An 18,913-nucleotide genomic window follows, 5' to 3' on the forward strand; every position below is an offset into this window, starting at 1 on the left:
ATGAAAATAGAGCAAGGGGGCGGAGCGGAGGACCTTTCACCACAAAGGGCATTCAGGGACGAGTGTCTGCAACTCTATGGTATTAACTGACAAGGAGGACGCTGTGTATTGACGTAGAACGTGGGAGGGCAAAGGCGCCACATTGGAGGAGGCAAAATATCCAACCGGAAGCGGCTTCCAGGTGAGTAATTGTCACAAGTGACTATTTTTTTTTTTTATGCGCCACTGTCTGTTAGATTATACGAGGGGCTGCACTCTGGGGATGGGAGCAGGTATCAGTATGTTGTTTTAAGAAATATAATGTCTCTATAGTGACCCTTGGGTCATTCAGCTACCTGGACAGTGTGATACGTACGAAAGACTGTCATGTGACCGGAGTCACTTCGGGTCACATGATCATGTAGGTTTTGTATGTCTTTTGTGCCCTTTGAGACAGTTTTGTCTTTTTGCGAATCTATAATCACATGATGCCAGCTGATTAAATGAATGTGGCGATTGCTCTAGTATTTCTCGGAAGATTATTAGCCAGAATAGATGACCGCAGGGGCGTAACTAGGAAAGACTGGGCCCCATAGCAAACTTTTGACTGGGGCCCCCCTTCCCCTGGGTGTCACACAACCCCCCCCCCCTTGTAGATAGTGCCTTTTTTACAGCCCCCCCCTGTAGAGAACGCCATACAGCCCCCCTGTAGAGAACGCCATACAGCCCCCCTGTAGAGAACGCCATACAGCCCCCCCCTGTAGGGAACGCCATACAGCCCCCCCCTGTAGAGAACGCCATACAGCGTCCCCCCTCCCAAAAAAATGCGACCTACAGTGTGTCCTACAAAATACATGTATCCCCTCTCCACAGGACAGGGGATACATGTGTGATCTCTGGCAGCGATAGGGAGAACGGGGGACTGAAAGTCCCCTGAACTTCTCCATGACAAACCTCTGACTATCCCCTATACATGTCCTGTGGAGAGGGGATACATGTCCTGTGGAGAGGGGATACATGTCCTGTGGAGAGGGGGGAGGGGGATACATGTCTTTTGCTCTATTTTGCGCCTTCAGGACCAGACACCGTTTAGCCATTTTTAGCACGTGTTAGTTAAATGGCTCTAACTTTTTTATTTGTTGGGCTAACGACGTGATTTTTGCGACGTTTTTTCCATAGACAATGCAGGTTTAATTTTTTATCGTTTTTATACGCACCTTTTTTGCTATTTTAGAATTTTTATTCATAAAGTTTGAAAATAATAGTAAAAAAATAAGCTTTTTTACATTTCAGCTATTTTTTTTGGTAATAACATAGTTTTACCCTAAAATAGACCTTTTATTTGTGATCGTCATTGTCTACCGTAAATTTTTATAGATTACATGTCTATATTAGGGTAATTGGGTCAGCGCTAGCGTTACAACAATGATTGGCGGGGGGACGGTATTTTTTTGGGGTGGGTATTTTATGTGTATTTATTATTTACATTTTTTTGCACTTTACTTTATTCTTTTCTTATTACTATGGTCTGTCCCCCAAAGGTCAAAGAAGACCTTTGGGGAACTTTATATATTTTTTTTCTTTATTTTACACCATGTTTTTCCACTGTAACTGGGGTTGCACAGCAGCCCCAGTTACAGGGGAAATCAGCCCTCTCATAGTGACGATTGTCACTAATAAGGCTGTGCTGGGTCTAGTAAGACCCAGCAGCAGCCTGCCACTAACGGCACCCGGCGATCATGTGACCAGTCACATGATCACCGGGAGCAATAGAGACAGCACCGCTGCTGCTGTCTCTATTCCTGTACACAGCGCGCATTCAGCGCTGTGTACAAGTGATCAGAGAAGACAGAAGCAGCGAAAGCTGCTTCTATCCTCTCCTCAGGGTCCCCGGCAGTCACTGACAGCCGGAGACCCGACATTCAGCTGCCCGATCGCGCGGGCAGCAAGTTAAAACCCGAGCCGTAGAAAGTCTATGGCTCGGGTTTTAAGGACCAGTCCCTGACCGCTGGCCGTAAAAATACAGCCAGCGGTCGGGAACCAGTTAATGGCAGAGCGGGGAGATACCTCCCTGCTCTGCCGTAGTGTTCAGTGGCGTCCCGCTGTAGCAGCCATAGCGGCTGCTAGCGGAGCCTCCGGCCATGGTGGGGGCCCGTGCCGGCGGGCGACACGGGCCCCCTCATGCCGCGGGCCCCGTAGCAGCCGCTACTGCTGCTACGGCGGTAGTTACGCCACTGGATGACCGTATGGGTGGGTGCGGCCAAAAAGTTATCAAACATTAGAATTTAATCTCTAGAGTAAAAAAATCCACATTTATTTTGTCACAAGTGAGTTACCGCAGAGACTCCAGAGCTGCACTCACTATTCTACTGGTGGAGTCACTGTGTACATACATTACTTATCCTGTACTGACCCTGAGTTACATCCTGTATTATACTCCAGAGCTGCACTCACTAGTCTGCTGGTGGAGTCACTGTATATACATTACTTATCCTGTACTGATCCTGAGCTACATCCCATATTATACTCCAGAGCTGCACTCACTATTCTGCTGGTGGAGTCACTGTGTACATACATTACATTACTTATCTTGTACTGACCCTGAGTTACATCCTGTATTATACTCCAGAGCTGCACTCACTAGTCTGCTGGTGGAGTCACTGTATATACATTACATTACTTATCCTGTACTGATCCTGAGTTACCTCCTGTATTATACTCCAGAGCTGCACTCACTATTCTACTGCTGGAGTCACTGTGTACATACATTACTTATCTAGTACTGATCCTGAGTTACCTCCTGTATTATACTCCAGAGCAGCACTCACTATTCTGCTGGTGCAGTCACTGTGTACATACATTACATATCCTGTACTGATCCGGAGTTACATCCTGTATTATACTCTAGAGCTGCACTCACTATTCTGCTGGTGGAGCCACCGTGTACATACATTACATTACTCATCCTGTACTGGTCCTGAGTCACATCCTGTATTATACTCCAGAGCTGCTCTCACTATTCTACTGGTGTAGTCACTGGGTACATACATTACTTATCTTGTACTGATCCGGAGTTACAGCTTATATTATACTCCAGAGCTGCGCACTCATGGCTTTCCCTGCTGGTTCAGTGTCTACACAAAGCTTGCTCTAGTGATTTGCATTCTGGGAAGTACCGCTTTTACACCAGTACTACAATGTATGAAAAACGAACTGCCCCCCCCCCCCCGCATTGTAGGGGCATGTCTGTCAACCAGCTTGCTGACTGTTTCCAATAATGACCAGCAGAATTATTAATGCAGCTCTGGAGTATAAGGCTGGATTCACATGGGCATGTTCGGTCCGTAAAGGACGGAAACGTATTTTGGCCGCAAGTCCCGGACCGAACACAGTGCAGGGAGCCGGGCTTCTAGCATCATAGTTATGTACGATGCTAGGAGTCCCTGCCTCGCTGCAGGACAACTGTCCCGTACTGTAATCATGTTTTCAGTACGGGACAGTAGTTCCACGGAGAGGCAGGGACTCCTAGCATCGTACATAACTATGATGCTAGGAGCCCGGCTCCCTGCGGTGTGTTCGGTCCGGGACTTGCGGCCGAAATACCTTCCGTCCTTTACGGACCGAACATGCTCGTGTGAACCCAGCCTAATGCAGGCTGTAACTCATGATCAGTAAAAGTTTGGTTCCACTTTCCCTAGAAATACAATCTATCTAAAAATGATAAATGTTGCTCAAAGGTGGACATGCCCATTAATACATTTTATTTTAATTATGATTTATGTAATTTAAATATTTTTTATATTAACCGGTCTGTAATAATGATTTTTTTCCCCCAGTTCTTTATATCCTCATGTTACACATCCGCATCTTGTAGAAGAGTATAAAGGAGGAAATTAGCTCTACGATTGGCCAGATCTGGCAGACAAATGGCCGTCTCACTGATAAGAAGAGGCATGAAGGCCGGAAGTTTTGCCTCTTGGTGTTACAGGAAAAATTTAGCGTCTAGGACATCCCAGGTCTATGTCGGCTTCGGGCAACACAGTGCAAGGAATCTTCAGAGTGATGAGGATGGGGGCAGAACGTATCAGACCACAGGTAAAATATTTTTATTTTTTTTGTTAACGTCATTGGGGGACACAGCATCATGGAGTATAGGCCCTGATAATAGGAGGCGGACAGTAGAAAGGAAAAAAATGTTGGCTCCGCCCAGGCAGGCCATAACCCTCCCACACTGGGGGATACTAGGGTCTGTGATCCGTGGGGGTATGACCCCTGTTAACACCACTGAGCCAGGGAAAGTTGAGGAGAGGGCAGGAATATGCACTTTTTGAAAGTTTGGTGACCGTGACTAAATAATGGCTCCCTAGATGCTAAAAATGGCTGCTGCAACTCTTCCTGCACCCAGCAACAGGAGGAAGAAGTGGTCAGGAGCAGAACTGTCTCACCCAATTTTAAGTAAAGATGTGTTTTAATATATATTTTGGGTATTTATAAAAATAGAATTGATCTCCTTTTTAGTATCTTTCCACATTTTATAACTTATTCGCTACAAGGACATGACTGAGTTATTTTTTTGTTTAGCTGCCTCCCAGTCAGATGAAGACGATGCAGCAAAAGAGCCTCACGAGGAGACGTAAGTGGAAACGTAATTTATAAGTAATATTTTAATATAATTTATAACACATATTGAAAAGCATAACAAAAAAGCAATGGTGGAATTGAGTTCTCTTTTCATTTTTCCATAATTTTTTTTTTTTTTAAGTCCATCCAATGTTTATTAACAAGAACAAAAATACATTGACAGTCAGATAACAACTGTATCAGCATCATATACAACATTTACAGCATGACAGAAAAATCCCAACATTACATCCCCCTATTAGCATCTCTAACAGTTACACTTGGCACAGGATCAGTTCCATTGGCATGACCCAACGATTCCTCCCCCGCCTGCTCTTGATGTGACTACGAATGATCCCATATAAGACTTGCGTCTGTATTCTGCTCAGTTCAGATGACAACACCCCAGGACAGGCCGACCATCTTCCCCACTGCTTATCAAATTTCTTCACATTACTCCTTTTCGAAAATATTTTATACTCCATCAGAATATTATGATTTAGCATTCCCACAATTTCCCTCTGCACGGGAGGATCCACATCCAACCAGTGTTTAGCGTTGCACTTTCTAGTCTGATATTAAATTTTTGCAATTGCCAAGCGTTCCAGCCTGTCACCCCCCAGTTCTCCCACAAACTCCAGGAACAAAACCTTTGGATCCGCAGCCAATTCCATACCATATACCTTTTTTTATCAATTCCAATATCTCCCCCCTCCCCCCCCCCCCATAAGGTCCGCAAGGCCCCACATGTCCAGAACATATGATATATGTCCGCCTTCTCCTCCGGACATCTAGGACATTTAGCATCCGATCTGAGCACCATCTGTTTTAGCACCCAAGGGGTTCGGTAAACTCAATGTATCAAGAAAAGTTGCGACCTCCTCTGCGCCATACTGAGAGAACGATGCTAAGATGACGCTAAGATCTCCTCCCACTCCTCTTTGGGCAAAGAGCCTATATCCCGCTCCCATTTCACTCTCATCAGCTCCATAGGATCTCCCAAGTGTTTGGATAACAAGCTCTTATAAGCCATTGAGATCAGACCTTTAGATGTGTTCGCCATAACCACATATTCTAAGACCCCCATCGCACAGACCGTCAGGTCCACCACAGTCGCCTGCGCCTGCAGGACATGACGTATCTGCAGATATTGGTAGAACATACCGTGTTCCAGTTGGAATTGTTCTTTCAACTGCTGAAAGGACTGCAGAACGGCATCATTATACAAGTGACTCAGTCTTACGACCCCTGCCATTTCCCATCATTTTTCCATTATAAAAAAAGTAGATTAAAAAAAATAATAATAATTGCTTTGTCATTAAGCCTTTACAGTCTTGTCAGCTCTCCTCTGTGGTGTAGTATAGAGGATGTCAGCTCTCCTGTGTGGTGTAGTATAGAGGATATGTCAGCTCTCCTGTGTGGTGCAGTATAGAGGAGCTGTCAGCTCTCCTGTGTGGTGCAGTATAGAGGATCTGTCAGCTCTCCTGTGTGGTGTAGTATAGAGGATCTGTCAGTTCTCCTCTGTGGTGTAGTATAGAGGATCTGTCCGTTCTCCTCTGTGGTGTAGTATAGAGGATCTGTCAGTTCTCCTGTGTGGTGTAGTATAGAGGAGCTGTCAGCTCTCCTGTGTGGTGTAGTATAGAGGATCTGTCAGCTCTCCTGTGTGGTGTAGTATAGAGGATCTGTCAGCTCTCCTGTGTGGTATAGTATAGAGGATCTGTCAGCTCTCCTGTGTGGTGTAGTATAGAGGAGCTGTCAGCTCTCCTGTGTGGTGTAGTATAGAGGAGCTGTCCGCTCTCCTGTGTGGTGTAGTATAGAAGATCTGTCAGCTCTCCTGTGTGGTGTAGTATAGAGGATCTGTCAGCTCTCCTGTGTGGTGTAGTATAGAGGAGCTGTCAGCTCTCCTGTGTGGTGTAGTATAGAGGAGCTGTCAGCTCTCCTGTGTGGTGTAGTATAGAAGATCTGTCAGCTCTCCTGTGTGGTGTAGTATAGAGGATCTGTCAGCTCTCCTGTGTGGTGTAGTATAGAGGAGCTGTCCGCTCTCCTGTGTGGTGTAGTATAGAGGAGCTGTCAGCTCTCCTGTGTGTTGCAGTAAAGAGGAACTGTCAGCTCTCCTCTCCTATATGGTGTAGTATAGAGGAGCTGTCAGCTCTCCTGTGTGGTGTAATATAGAGGAGCTGTCAGCTCTCCTGTGTGGTGTAGTATAGAGGATCTGTCAGCTCTCCTGTGTGGTGTAGTATAGAGGATCTGTCAGCTCTCCTGTGTGGTGTAGTATAGAGGATCTGTCAGCTCTCCTGTGTGGTGTAGTATAGAGGACCTGTCAGCTCTCCTGTGTGGTGTAGTATAGAGGATTTGTCATCTCTCCTGTGTGGTGTAGTATAGAGGATCTGTCAGCTTGCCTGTGTGGTGTAGTATAGAGGATCTGTCAGCTCTCCTGTGTGGTGTAGTATAGAGGATCTGTCAGCTCTCCTGTGTGGTGTAGTATAGAGGATCTGTCAGCTCTCCTGTGTGGTGTAGTATAGAGGATCTGTCAGCTCTCCTGTGTGGTGTAGTATAGAGTTCAGAGGGGTCTTTTGGATGCCAGTGGTATCCTCTGTACGACTGATTTAGCAGAGTGTTGAACTGTATGAACGGAAGCCACACCGCAAATTTGTACAAAGCCTAGTTTAAAAAGGACCTGCCAGCTCATCTGATATCCGTTACATAGTTCGTACGGTTGAAAAAAGACACATGTCCATCAAGTTCAACCAAGGGAAGGGAAAAATTTCTACACATAGGAGCTGATAGTTTTTTGTTCTAGGAAATTATCTAACCCTTTTGTAAAGCCATCTCCTGTCCCTGCTGTGACGGCTCCTGCGGTAGGCTATTCCATAGATTCACAGTTCTCACAGTAAAGAAGCCTTGTCGCCTCTGCAGGTTGAACCTTTTTTTCTCGAGACGGAGGGAGTGCCCCCTTGTTTTTTGAGGGGGTTTTACAAGGAACAGGATTTCACCATATTTTTTGTATGCGCCATTCATATATTTATATAAGTTAATCATGTCCCCCCTTAGTCGTCTTTTCTCAAGGCTAAATAGGTTTAATTCTTTCAATCTTTCCTCATAACTTAGATTCTCCATGCCCCTAATTAGCTTCGTTGTTCTTCTTTGTATTTTTTCCAACTCCAGGGCATCCTTTCTATGAACTGGAGCCCAGAACTGAACTGCATATTCTAGATGAGGCCTCACTAATGCTTTGTAAAGTGGTAATATTACATCCCTGTCCCGCGAGTCCATGCCTCTTTTAATACACGACAATATCCTGCTGGCCTTTGAAGCAGCTGATTGACACTGCATGCTGTTATTTACTTTATGATTTACAAGTACACCCAGATCCTTCTCAACAAGTGACTCCCTGAGTGTAGCTCCCCCTAGGACATTAGATCTAATAATAAGAGTTACTGACCGTGCAGGGCCTTGTAATGGCCCCAATCCCACCTCTGGGACCAGACCCAATCGCAGCCACATACATGGGAATTGGCCGTGCATGCGTGTGGTCCTCCACTGAAGTCTGTAGGTGTTCTGGAGGCAGCTGAGCCAAGTGCTCTCGTAGACTTCCAAAGAGAGCCTCCCCATCTCTTCTCATGGGTGGGTGGTGGAGGCCTCCGGGCACAAGCCACATGTGCCCCCCTATAATTTGTTCTTGTACTATGGCACCTACTGAAGGCCAGGACAGAACACGTGAACGGCTGTAAGGCACCTAATTTGCAAGTAATTGTGGAATCCGTCAAATTATCCCTCTTAGCCTATTATATGAGAGGGTTGTAGTTTTTAACCCCTACTCCATTCTCCATAGGAATCAACATGCATGTTAATTAGAAGCTAAAAGCTTATGTATTATGTGCGTGGTCACTTTTATCTCAAACACGGAGACTAGCAGAATTGTGACTGCAGCTTTGGAGGTGACCGGAGTATTAGTTGTGATGTCAGGATTAGTAAAGCAAAAAGTATTGACCAAGTTACCCATCATTATATATAGAATAAAATGCTGTAATACGAGGCCTTTGCTTTGACACCTGATGTTACGTATGTTATTTGTACTCGCAGGGTCGATGTCGTGTTTGTGGACCGGGAAGGCAAGCGAATCCCGGTGAAAGGGAAGGTCGGAGAAAGTGTGTTATACCTTGCTCATAGGTACGACATTGACTTGGAAGGTATGTACACCCATCATCCATTATGTAAACTCTAACCCAATGCCAGAACTGGAGCTTCATTTATTTAATTTTTCTCCATTTCTGGGGGGGGGGGGGGGGATGAGGACCAAAATCAGCCATGTTTTCTAATTCTTAATAACCGCTCTTAAGTGGTGCTCAAGGAATAAAAAAATAATCAGGCTGCAAAATATGTATTAAAATAACCCATTACTCACCTGTTAAATCCCCTGCAGCTCCTGCATTGATGCCCCCAACAGTCTTTGTTTACATGCCAGCAGTGATGTTGGCCGTATGGGTGATGCCAGTGGCGGTAGCGTGCCAATGCAGCACATCAAAGTATGGAGCAGCTTCAGGGGGGGGTTGTAAAAACAATTGTAGCCCCCAGTTTGGTAGCCTGTGCTAACGTCCAAAAAATATTCTGTTAATCGGCAGGGAAAGTGTCAATCACTTCTGACTTGTGAACTTGGACTTGTTGTTACTTCTCAGCAGGGGGCGACAACAAGCAATGGAGAAGGCTCCTCTGAGAGAGTTTTCAGTCTGTGCTCCATCCTGATGAATTGTGGGTCTTCTCCAAATTACTCAGGAATGTTTACTGTAGCATTGATTGTAACTAGAGTTTTCCTTTAAAGAAGCACTCACATATTTTTTATTTATTTTCTGGCCTGTTGGAAAGACATATGTAAATTGTGGGGAAGGTTATTTTCTTACCGGTGGCTGTATTTGAGAGTTACCCACTCCCTTCTGGTCCTCAGAAGTGTCATGTGACCATCTATAGGACTCTCCAACCGCCGCAGCGTCTCACGTGTGGACAGGAAGTCAGTTTCTCTATTCATTCCTATAAGATTCACATCGAGGCTGTGATAGTAATGAATAGAGAAACTGACTTCCTGTCCACACATGAGACGCTGCGGCGGTTGGAGAGTCCTATAGATGGTCACATGACACTTCTGAGGACCAGAAGACAGTGGATAACTCTCAAATACAGCCACCGGTAAGAAGATTCCCTTCACCACAATTTACATAATGGGCCAGAGAATGAAACATTTTGCTGGAGTGCTCCTTTATGCATCGGCAGGCACTATTTTACCTTATTTGCGGCTTCTGCAGGGTTTATTAGTTGTTACTTTTTTGCTTTGTCCTCTTTGCTGTAGTTTTCTGCATTGTTCAGTAACATTCTCACTTGTATTACACACAGGAGCCTGTGAATCGTCTCTCGCCTGTTCCACGTGTCAAGTCTACGTCAGCACAGAGTATGTCGATAAACTTCCTGAGCCAGACGAAAGGTATTTCTGTTGTGATGAAATATTTCTCTATATGTCAGTTTACTTTGAAGGTACATGAGGGAGATTTATCAAAACTAGTGCAAAAGAAAAGTGGAGCAGTTACCTGTAGCAACTAGCATAGCATTGTGTTCAGAGCTGGAATCTGATTGGCTGCTCCACTTTTCCCTTGCACCTGTTATCCCCCCCCCCCCTGCATTCACGACGACACTTCAGTATTCTTCCCAGTTCAGTGTCTAGAATGGACCATCCAGCTATGAATATTGTTAGGATAAAATTGTGAAGTGTGTGGCCCCTGGGACTGATACAAGAAACTAGGTCTTGTCATTAGCAGATGGGCAGCAGTTACTGAGGTGACAAATACTAGGTACCTAATGCTGACTTGTTACGGTATATGAACTAAGGACCCCCCTCTGAACCAGAGCGGAGAGCTGATAAGTCTCAGCTGCTTCGGAACACCCAGTCCATCTATGTATTTGACTGTCCAGCATGTAATACCATATTTCACCTATAGCGGCTGCTGTAGGAGAAATGGTTGGCCATCTGCAGTTTCTGCCGGTGATAACAGCTGATCGTCAGGGGCTTTAAAAACGGACTTGTGGTCAGCTGATCACCAAACTGACTTCATTTTAAAAAGGCGTTGTCCTGATAAGATAACCCTATATAGCACACCACTAGTGATTTGGACAAAACCATTCTTGGAAGAATTTAATAAGACTCTTTTTAAATGCCAGTCTTGATCTCAAGAACGTTGGAGAAAAATGTGCATCTCTGGCCGTCTGTGTGCCAGAATGAAAAATCGACACCAGCTGTAACCTGGCATAGATTTGCGCCATAGTTTACACCAATTCATGCGTCAGAACGCAAGATCTTGCTAGTTATTGTGGCTTTGACTATAAACAGCACTGTATATACCATTTATACAGCAGTTATAGATTATTAATGGGGGCGAACGATTTTTCTATTAAAATACACAATATTATCCAGGTGATGGGTCATCTGTTACTATTTTAATTTTGCATTTATATTTGTGATCTGCAGCCTGTGGCTCTCCAGCTCCTCTGAAGCTACAAGTCCCAGCATGCCATCTTCAAGAAGTAGCGTGCTGTGAATTGTATCTTCATAGGAGTCACAGGCTGGCAACCACTTATACACAATCCTTAACATGGAAATTGCAACACCAAGGGCGAGCCGTAAGGTTATACAAATCGAGGAAGTAGCAGGTGTCGCTTGATCTGCAAATACTAGAAATTTCAGGCACTTAGCTCCAATCTGTGGCATGTGGGAGGGGTATGAAAGCCAGATTGACAGCAAAGTTGTTGTTTTTTAGCCACATGAATCCTCAAAAATCGGATCAAGTGGTGTGGGATGATTGTGCGATTCCTTTTGTTTGTTGTGGTGGCAGTTACCACCACTTGTCACAAACTGAGAGGGACAGAATCCTTGAACTCCGAGACCTTGGTTTATCACTCAGGCAGATCGAAACGCGCCTAGGCCAAGATGTCTGCACTATTCAAAGTTGCGTGTCCCGGAGGTTGGGAGAACGACAACGAACGGGAATGACCAGAAGAGGTCCGCGGAGGTGAACCTCTGCACGGATGGATCGTCTGGCGCATAGTGATCCATTCTGTACTGCAAGTGACCTTGGATGTCACATTCCAAGCCTACCTTAGGCGGCAAACAATATTGACAAATTATCCGAAGGCTATTGGGCTGGCATAATTTACGGTAGGCAGACCCCTCTAGTCTTCATTTTAGGTCCACTAACAGCTTGGCGGTACATTGATTTGTTTGTGGAACCATTGGTACGGCCATTTCTTCAAAGTGTCCCAGAAGCCATTTTATAACAGGACAACACCAGGCCGCATTTTACTCGTGCTACTGTGAGCAGCCTGCGTGGTCTAAACATGATACCATGGCCTGCAGCGTCTCTGGACTTCTCTTCCATCTGGGACGTCATTGGTCGGCAATTGCAAAGGGAGCTGCCAGCAGCCAATCTTGATGATTTACGAGCCCTAGTACATTCAGCGTGGCATAACATTCCTCAGACAACCATTAACCCCTTCAGGACTGAGCCTGTTTTGGCCTTCAGGATGAAGCCGATTTTTCTAATCTGACATGTGTCACTTTATGTGGTAATAACTCCGGAATGCTTTCACCTATCCAAGCGATTCTGATATTTATTTGTAAAAAACACCAAGATTTGGAGAAAATTTGCAAAAATTAGCATTTTTCTCAATTTAAATGTATCTGCTTGTAAAACAGATAGTAATACCACACAAAATAGTCACTTGTTAACATCCCCCATATGTCTACTTTATGTTTGCATCGTTTTTTGAACATCCTTTTATTTTTCTCGGACATTACAAGACTTAGAACTTTAGCAGCAATTTCTCATATTTTCAAGAAAATTTCAAAAGGCGATTTTTACAAGGACCAGTTCAGTTCTGAAGTGGCTTTGAGGGCCTTATATATTAGAAAGTCCCCATAAATCACCCCATTTTGAAAACTGCACCCCTCAAAGTATTCAAAACCGCATTCAGAAAGTGTATTAACCCTTTAGGCGTTTCACAGGAATTAAAGCAAAGTAGAGGTGAAAGTTACAAATTTCATTTTTTTTTTACAAAATTCATTTGTAATACATTTTTTTCTGCACCACAGGAGGTTTTACCCAAGAAATGTAACTTCTTATTTATTGCCCAGATTCTGCAGTTTTTAGAAATACCCCACATGTGGTCCTAGTGCGGTAATGGACTGAAACACAGGCCTCAGAAGCAAAGGAGCACCTAGTGGATTTTGGGGCCTCCTTTTTTTTTTTAGCATATATTTTAGGCACCATGTCAGGTTTGAAGAGGTCTTGTGGGGCCAAAACAATAAAGATCCCCAAAAGTGACCTCATTTTGGAAACTACACCCCTCAGGGAATTTATCTAGGGGTATAATTAGCATTTTGAACCCACAGTTTTTTAGCTACATTTATTTGAATTCGTTTGTGAAGGTGAAAATCTACTTTTTTTCTGAAAAAACGTAGAAATTTGTAATTTTTTCAAGGAATAAAAGAGAAAAAACACCCTAACATTTGTAAAGCAATTTCTCCTGATTATAGCAATACCCCATATGTGGTAATAAACTGCTGTTTGGACCCACAGCAGGACTCATTTGAAATTCTGATTTTGCTGGAACAGTTTTCAGTGCCGTGTCGCGTTTGAATTGCACTGGAGGGAACAAAATAGTGGAATCCCCCGGAAAGTGACCCCATTTTGGAAACTACACTCATCAAGGAATTTTTCTAGGGGTAAAGTTAGCATTTCGACCCCACGGTTGTTTTGCTGAATTCATTGGAATTATTCTGTAAAGGTAAAAATCGACTTTTTTTCTGAAAAAAGGTAGCCATTTTTAATTTTTACAAGGAATAAAGGCGAAAAAGCACCCCAATATTTGTAAAACCATTTCTCCCGATTACGTAAATACGCCATATGTGGTAATAAAGTGCTGTTTGGACCCACAGCAGGGCTTAGAAGGCAAGGAGCGCTATTTGGCTTTTGGAGCTCAAATTTAGCTGAAATGGTTTTTGGGTGCCATGTCGCATTTGCAAAGCCCCCTGAGAGGCCAAAACAGTGGAAACCCCCCAAAAGTGGAAATTACACCACTTAAAGAATCTATCTAGGGATATAGTTGGCATTTAGACCCCACAAGTCTTTTGCAGGATTTATTAGAATTGGGCCATGAAAATGAATACATTCGACATTTCTTCCACTAAAATGTTGCATTTTTTTCAATTTTACAAAGGATAAAGGGGGTAAAAGCTGCCCAACATTTGTGAAGCAATTTCTCCCGAGTACGGCAATACCCCACGTGTGGTCATAAATGGTTTTACAGTAGAAAGTAATTAACCCTTTCTGGACTGATCCATTTTTTTCTTTTACTTTTTAGTTTTTTCCTCCCCGCGTTCCAAGAGCCACAACTTTTTTATTTTTCAGTCAATAGAGCGGTATGAGGGCTTATTTATTGAGGGACGAGCGGTCGTTTTTATTGGTACCATTTTTTGGTACATACAACTTTTTGAGCACTTTTTATTACATTTTTAGCTAGAGCCAAGGTGACCAAAAAAACAGCGATTTTGCCGTTTTAAATTCTTTATTTTTCACGTGAGACGCTCCATACATCACCCCCCACACTACAACATACTATGTCGTGGTGCGCGAAGGGGTTAATGCGCAGCGCATGATGAGGAGTGAAAATTACAATTTTCCACTCATATGCCATTTTAGTGCACTATATGTTATGCCCAGTTTGTGCCACTGAAGACAAATACCTCATAAAATATTAACCGGGTTCTCCCGGGTATGGCGATGCCATATCTGTGGACGTAAACTGCTGTTTGGGCACGCTGCAGGGCTCAGAAGGGAGGGAGCGGCATTTGGCTTTTGGGGCGCAGATGTAGCTTGGTAGTTGTTCTGTTTGGGGTTTTACTGGTGTTTCAGTTTGTAATGTGGGGACACATGTAAGCTGTGCGGGGTACATCAGGGTATATGTTATCTGTGTGGGGTACATCAGGGTATAATAAGAGGGTATAATAATGCAGTAAATAATAATCCGCAGATATGTGGCCGGTGTCGCACTGGTAAATGGCGCCCAATCTCATCCGCTTTTGGAACACTGCACATTTTGCATCGCCATATTCTGGGAGCCAGAACTTTTTTATTTTTTCACCACCGGAGCTGTGTGAGGGTTTATTCTTTGCGGGACAATCTGTAGGTTTTCATTGGTACCATTTTGGGGTACCAGAAATTTTTTTGATCACGTTTTATTCCATTTTTTGGCAAGAAAGGTGACCAAAAACCATCAATTCTGACAATGTTTTTTTTTCGTTTTTTTATGGCGTTCACCCTGGGCTATAAATGACCATTATACTTTATTCTGCGGGTCGGTACGATTACAGCGATACCAGATGTATAGAATTTTATGTTTTGCAGCGTTTCTGCAATAAAATCACTTATTTATAAAATAGATACATTTTTGTGTCACCATATTCTGAGAGCGATAACGTTTTTATTTTTCAGTCAAAAAAGCGGTGTAAGGGCTTGTTTTTTGCGGGACGGGATGTAGTTTGTATTGGTACCATTTTGGCGTACATGCGACTTTTTGATCACTTTTTATTGTATATTTTGGGAGGGTAACCCAAAAATTGTGATTCGGGCACTGGTTTTTGTTTTTTTTGCGGTGTTCACCGTGCGGGAAAAATAATATTACAGTTTTATAGATGGGGTCGTTACGAACGCGGCGATACCAAATATGTGTACTTTTTTTAACGTGTTAATTTTTTTCCTATAATAAAAGACTTATTACAGGAAAAAAAGCATTCTTTGTTTATGTCACTTCTAACTTTTATTTTTACACTTTTTAAAAACATTTTTATCTTTTTTTTTACTTTTTTACTTGTCCCACTAGGGGACACTTAGACTTGCAGGTCTGATCGCTGCTGGAACACATTACACTACACACATAGTGTAATGTGTTCTAACTGTCATTGTGACGTGACAGTCACACTGACAGGAAGCATCGGAGGACCGGCCGGAGGCTGATCCTCCGAGGCTTCCATACATGGCAACCCGGAGGTCATTGTCTAGCCTCTGGTTGCCATGATAAGGATCGCCCTCCCCCGCAAATACATGTGGGGGGCTGCCGATCCGCTGTAAACCTCTTCGATGTGGTGATCGCAATCGACCACCGCATCGAAGGGGTTAATTGTCGATTTCAGCGGCGACAGGCCGCTGATCGGCAACGGGGAGAGCAGGGCTGACACCCTGCACAGTTAACCGCCGCCCGGCGGTTAACTGTTAAAGCGCGAAGTTACTGCTCACCTGGACGTACAGTTACGTCCAGGTGCGGGAAGGGGTTAATAACCTCATTGATAGCATGCCAAGGCGTGTAAGTGCGTGTATTTCTGCACGTGGCGCTCATACCCTATACTGAATAAATAAAGATAATTGGATTTTTTTTTTTAATCATTCATTAACATGTCCATCGATCCTGTGATTTCCACAATTCCAAAAACTTTTTCTTCTTGGTGTTGCAATTTCAATGTTGAGTATGTATAAGACATGTACATCCCTACTTATGGTATCTTGCATTAGATCATGCTTTCCCGCAAGATCGTATCAATAGTGATGGGTGGTAGGGTGATTTGTTGCACTGTGATTGGTTGTTAGATTGAGCCGACAGGGGAGGTTACAGGGTAAAGTATTTTACATATAGATGCAAACTTTTGACCGGGTGACAGATAAATTTGCTTTGTTAAAGCCAATATGGCTAACAGGAAGTAGTTTCTTATGGTGCCAGACACCAAAGTCTGGAGCACAAACAACTGAGTGAAAGGTAAAGCTTTATTTTAGGCTAGAGCTGCACTTTAATGTCAGTCATCATGTATATTCTTCATACAAATATTGATATTTTAGAATGGAATGTGCAATAGCTTTTCTGCTGCATTAGCATCTCACAGTATTTTTGCTCTCTCAGGGAGGACGATATGCTGGACATGGCACCGATGCTTCAAGAAAACTCCAGACTCGGATGCCAGATCATTCTCACTAAAGAACTGACTGGAGCCGAGTTCACACTCCCTAAAATAACTAGAAACTTTTATGTGGATGGTCATGTGCCAAAGCCGCACTGAGGACGACCGCGAGAAACCCAAATGGTTGATCCATGATGCAACGGACAAGAGGAATTGTAGCTGGTGAAGTCTGCGCAGAGCGGTGGTGGGTTGTTTCTATTGGCACTTATTCCTAAGGCCCTGAAGACTACATTTTTTTTTTTATATTCCCTTATGGTGAAGTGTTGACTACCTGACCCTAAACTGGAACGCACAACTTGGTAGAATGAATGAAAGAGCTGGACACCTGTATTTATTGTCAAAGCCTTTATAAAAAGCACAAAAGTCATGTTATTTTAAAGGGCATGTACACTTTTTTTTATTGCTCAGATGCATCTAAAATTAAAAATTAAGCAACTTTAAGTCCTGCTTGAAAAAACAAAACACCTAACATTTTGTGTCTACAGCTTCCATGCAGATCTATGGTTTAATGGTTACAGACTACAAACAAACCCTGTGTAGTCTGATACTCCCTCTGCTCCTCCGGATAACCTACAGATGATAGAAGAGAAATAACACATGACTTAAGGATCAGGGTTGTTTGTAGTGTAAACACAGAGACATAAATTTCTGCATGGAGCTGCAGACACGAACCTGTAAGGCGTTATTTACACGAGCGTAGTTCACATCCGTGAAAATCACACGTGTCGCACGGACCTATGTAAGGCAATGGGAACATTGTGTTTTTCACGCAGCGTGTGTCCGCTGCGTAAAACTCACAACATGTCTTATACTTGTGGTGTTTGCGCATCACGCACCCATTGAAGTCAATGGGTGCGTGAAAATCACGCGCAGCACACAAACGTACTTCTGTGTGCTGCGTGTGATTCGCACAACAGTAGATCAAGAAATGAAGAAAAATAAAACCACCTCCTTCATTTATTTTTCTAAACCTCAAAACCGTGTGTCCTAAGGATGGCATATGGACGAAAATCACGCAGCAAACACGTTTTTTACGCCTAAGAGTTGGAGTTTTTTTTTTTAAATGAAGACTATTTACAAAGTTGACTCATGCTTTGTTTTAGATGTATTGGATCAGTAAAAATATATATTATTGCAGAAGTGTACACACCCTTTTATCTTTTGTGGGGTAAATGTTACATAGTAAAAGTTGGTACCATTTTCTAACTAAAACTGGCATAAAGTTGTCCCTACAGATCCATCCTAATGTGGTCTCTTCTCTGTTATAATGGCATGTTTTGGGAGAAAAACCCTGTAACCACTTGGGAGAGTTGTTAATAATGACAGTTAGGCCTTCTTCACGTCTGCGTTGGAGGCTGTGTCGCAGATTACGTCACATTTGCTGAGAAAAATAGCGCTGCATGTGCATTACACATAGCTGGATCCATCATTTGTCACTCCTTGCCCTCTGCTGACCTACATACAGTAGGAGAGTAAACACATGACTGCAGGATCAGACTACACAGGGTTTGATCGTGGTCTGTTACCACAGAGACGCATAGGAGCTGTATACCTAAAACGGTAGATGTTTAAGATGTACTGGAGCAGTTTAAGCAAAAAAGAAATCTGCAAACGAGCGAGAACACACTGAGCGGCCACGGAAACCATTCCGTGTGCTGACGAACGGTCACGCATTTATCTGGTAAAACGGATGTATTACCAACAAAATTATGTAGCCACTTGCCAACGATTTTTGGCTGTTGCGTTTTCACCTACACCCTTAATAAATGTCTCAACCTACACAAGTAATCGATGTTTACACCTACTTTAAAATATTTAGCGTTATGGGACCGCCAAGAGTGCCAGCTTTTGTTTTATTTCTTGTCTATATAATATAAGGAGCAAAACGATGAAATGTCAAATATTAGCAAGAGCATTAGAAGTCCTACCCTGCAGGGGCGACTTACTTTTTATTTTTTTTTAAGTGCTCATTCCTACTTTATAACTCCACCTATGAAGAGGGAGCAGCACCAATATATATGGGGGGGGGGGGTGTTATATTGACATTGCAGATGCCTTAATATGTACTATGATTTCTTGTGCTGGAAATTGTACATGTAATTTCCAGACGCTGCTAGAGAGAAGAGAGACTGTTTATTTTATATTTTAGGTCAATGTGTGAGCAGCCAATAAATAAAGCTATTTTATGTGGTAAATTCTGTTGTCATTTATATCTTCCTTTGTATATACAGCTCTCAAACCACATGGAGACTAGCAAAAAATTCACCT

General features: G+C 43.3%; 1 protein-coding gene across 2 annotated transcripts; it reads left to right on the forward strand.

Moving 5' to 3' along the window:
* The first annotated feature begins 65 nt into the window (after positions 1-65).
* On the forward strand, positions 66-18,840 carry FDX2 (ferredoxin 2). 2 transcript variants are annotated; one of them, XM_075840769.1, is made up of 6 exons: positions 66-181; positions 3,816-4,074; positions 4,561-4,612; positions 8,683-8,789; positions 9,985-10,072; positions 16,588-18,840. In XM_075840769.1, the coding sequence occupies exons 2-6, from the start codon at positions 3,906-3,908 to the stop codon at positions 16,742-16,744; spliced, it is 573 nt and encodes a 190-aa protein (XP_075696884.1). In that variant the 5' UTR covers positions 66-181; positions 3,816-3,905; the 3' UTR covers positions 16,745-18,840. The 2 variants fall into 2 exon arrangements, with proteins under 2 accessions (XP_075696884.1, XP_075696891.1); XM_075840776.1 differs by lacking the exon at positions 66-181 and adding an exon at positions 198-272.
* Positions 18,841-18,913: the final 73 nt, after the last annotated feature.

The sequence above is a fragment of the Rhinoderma darwinii genome, chromosome 1 (genome assembly GCF_050947455.1).
Source record: "Rhinoderma darwinii isolate aRhiDar2 chromosome 1, aRhiDar2.hap1, whole genome shotgun sequence".
Classification (NCBI taxonomy): domain Eukaryota; kingdom Metazoa; phylum Chordata; class Amphibia; order Anura; family Rhinodermatidae; genus Rhinoderma; species Rhinoderma darwinii.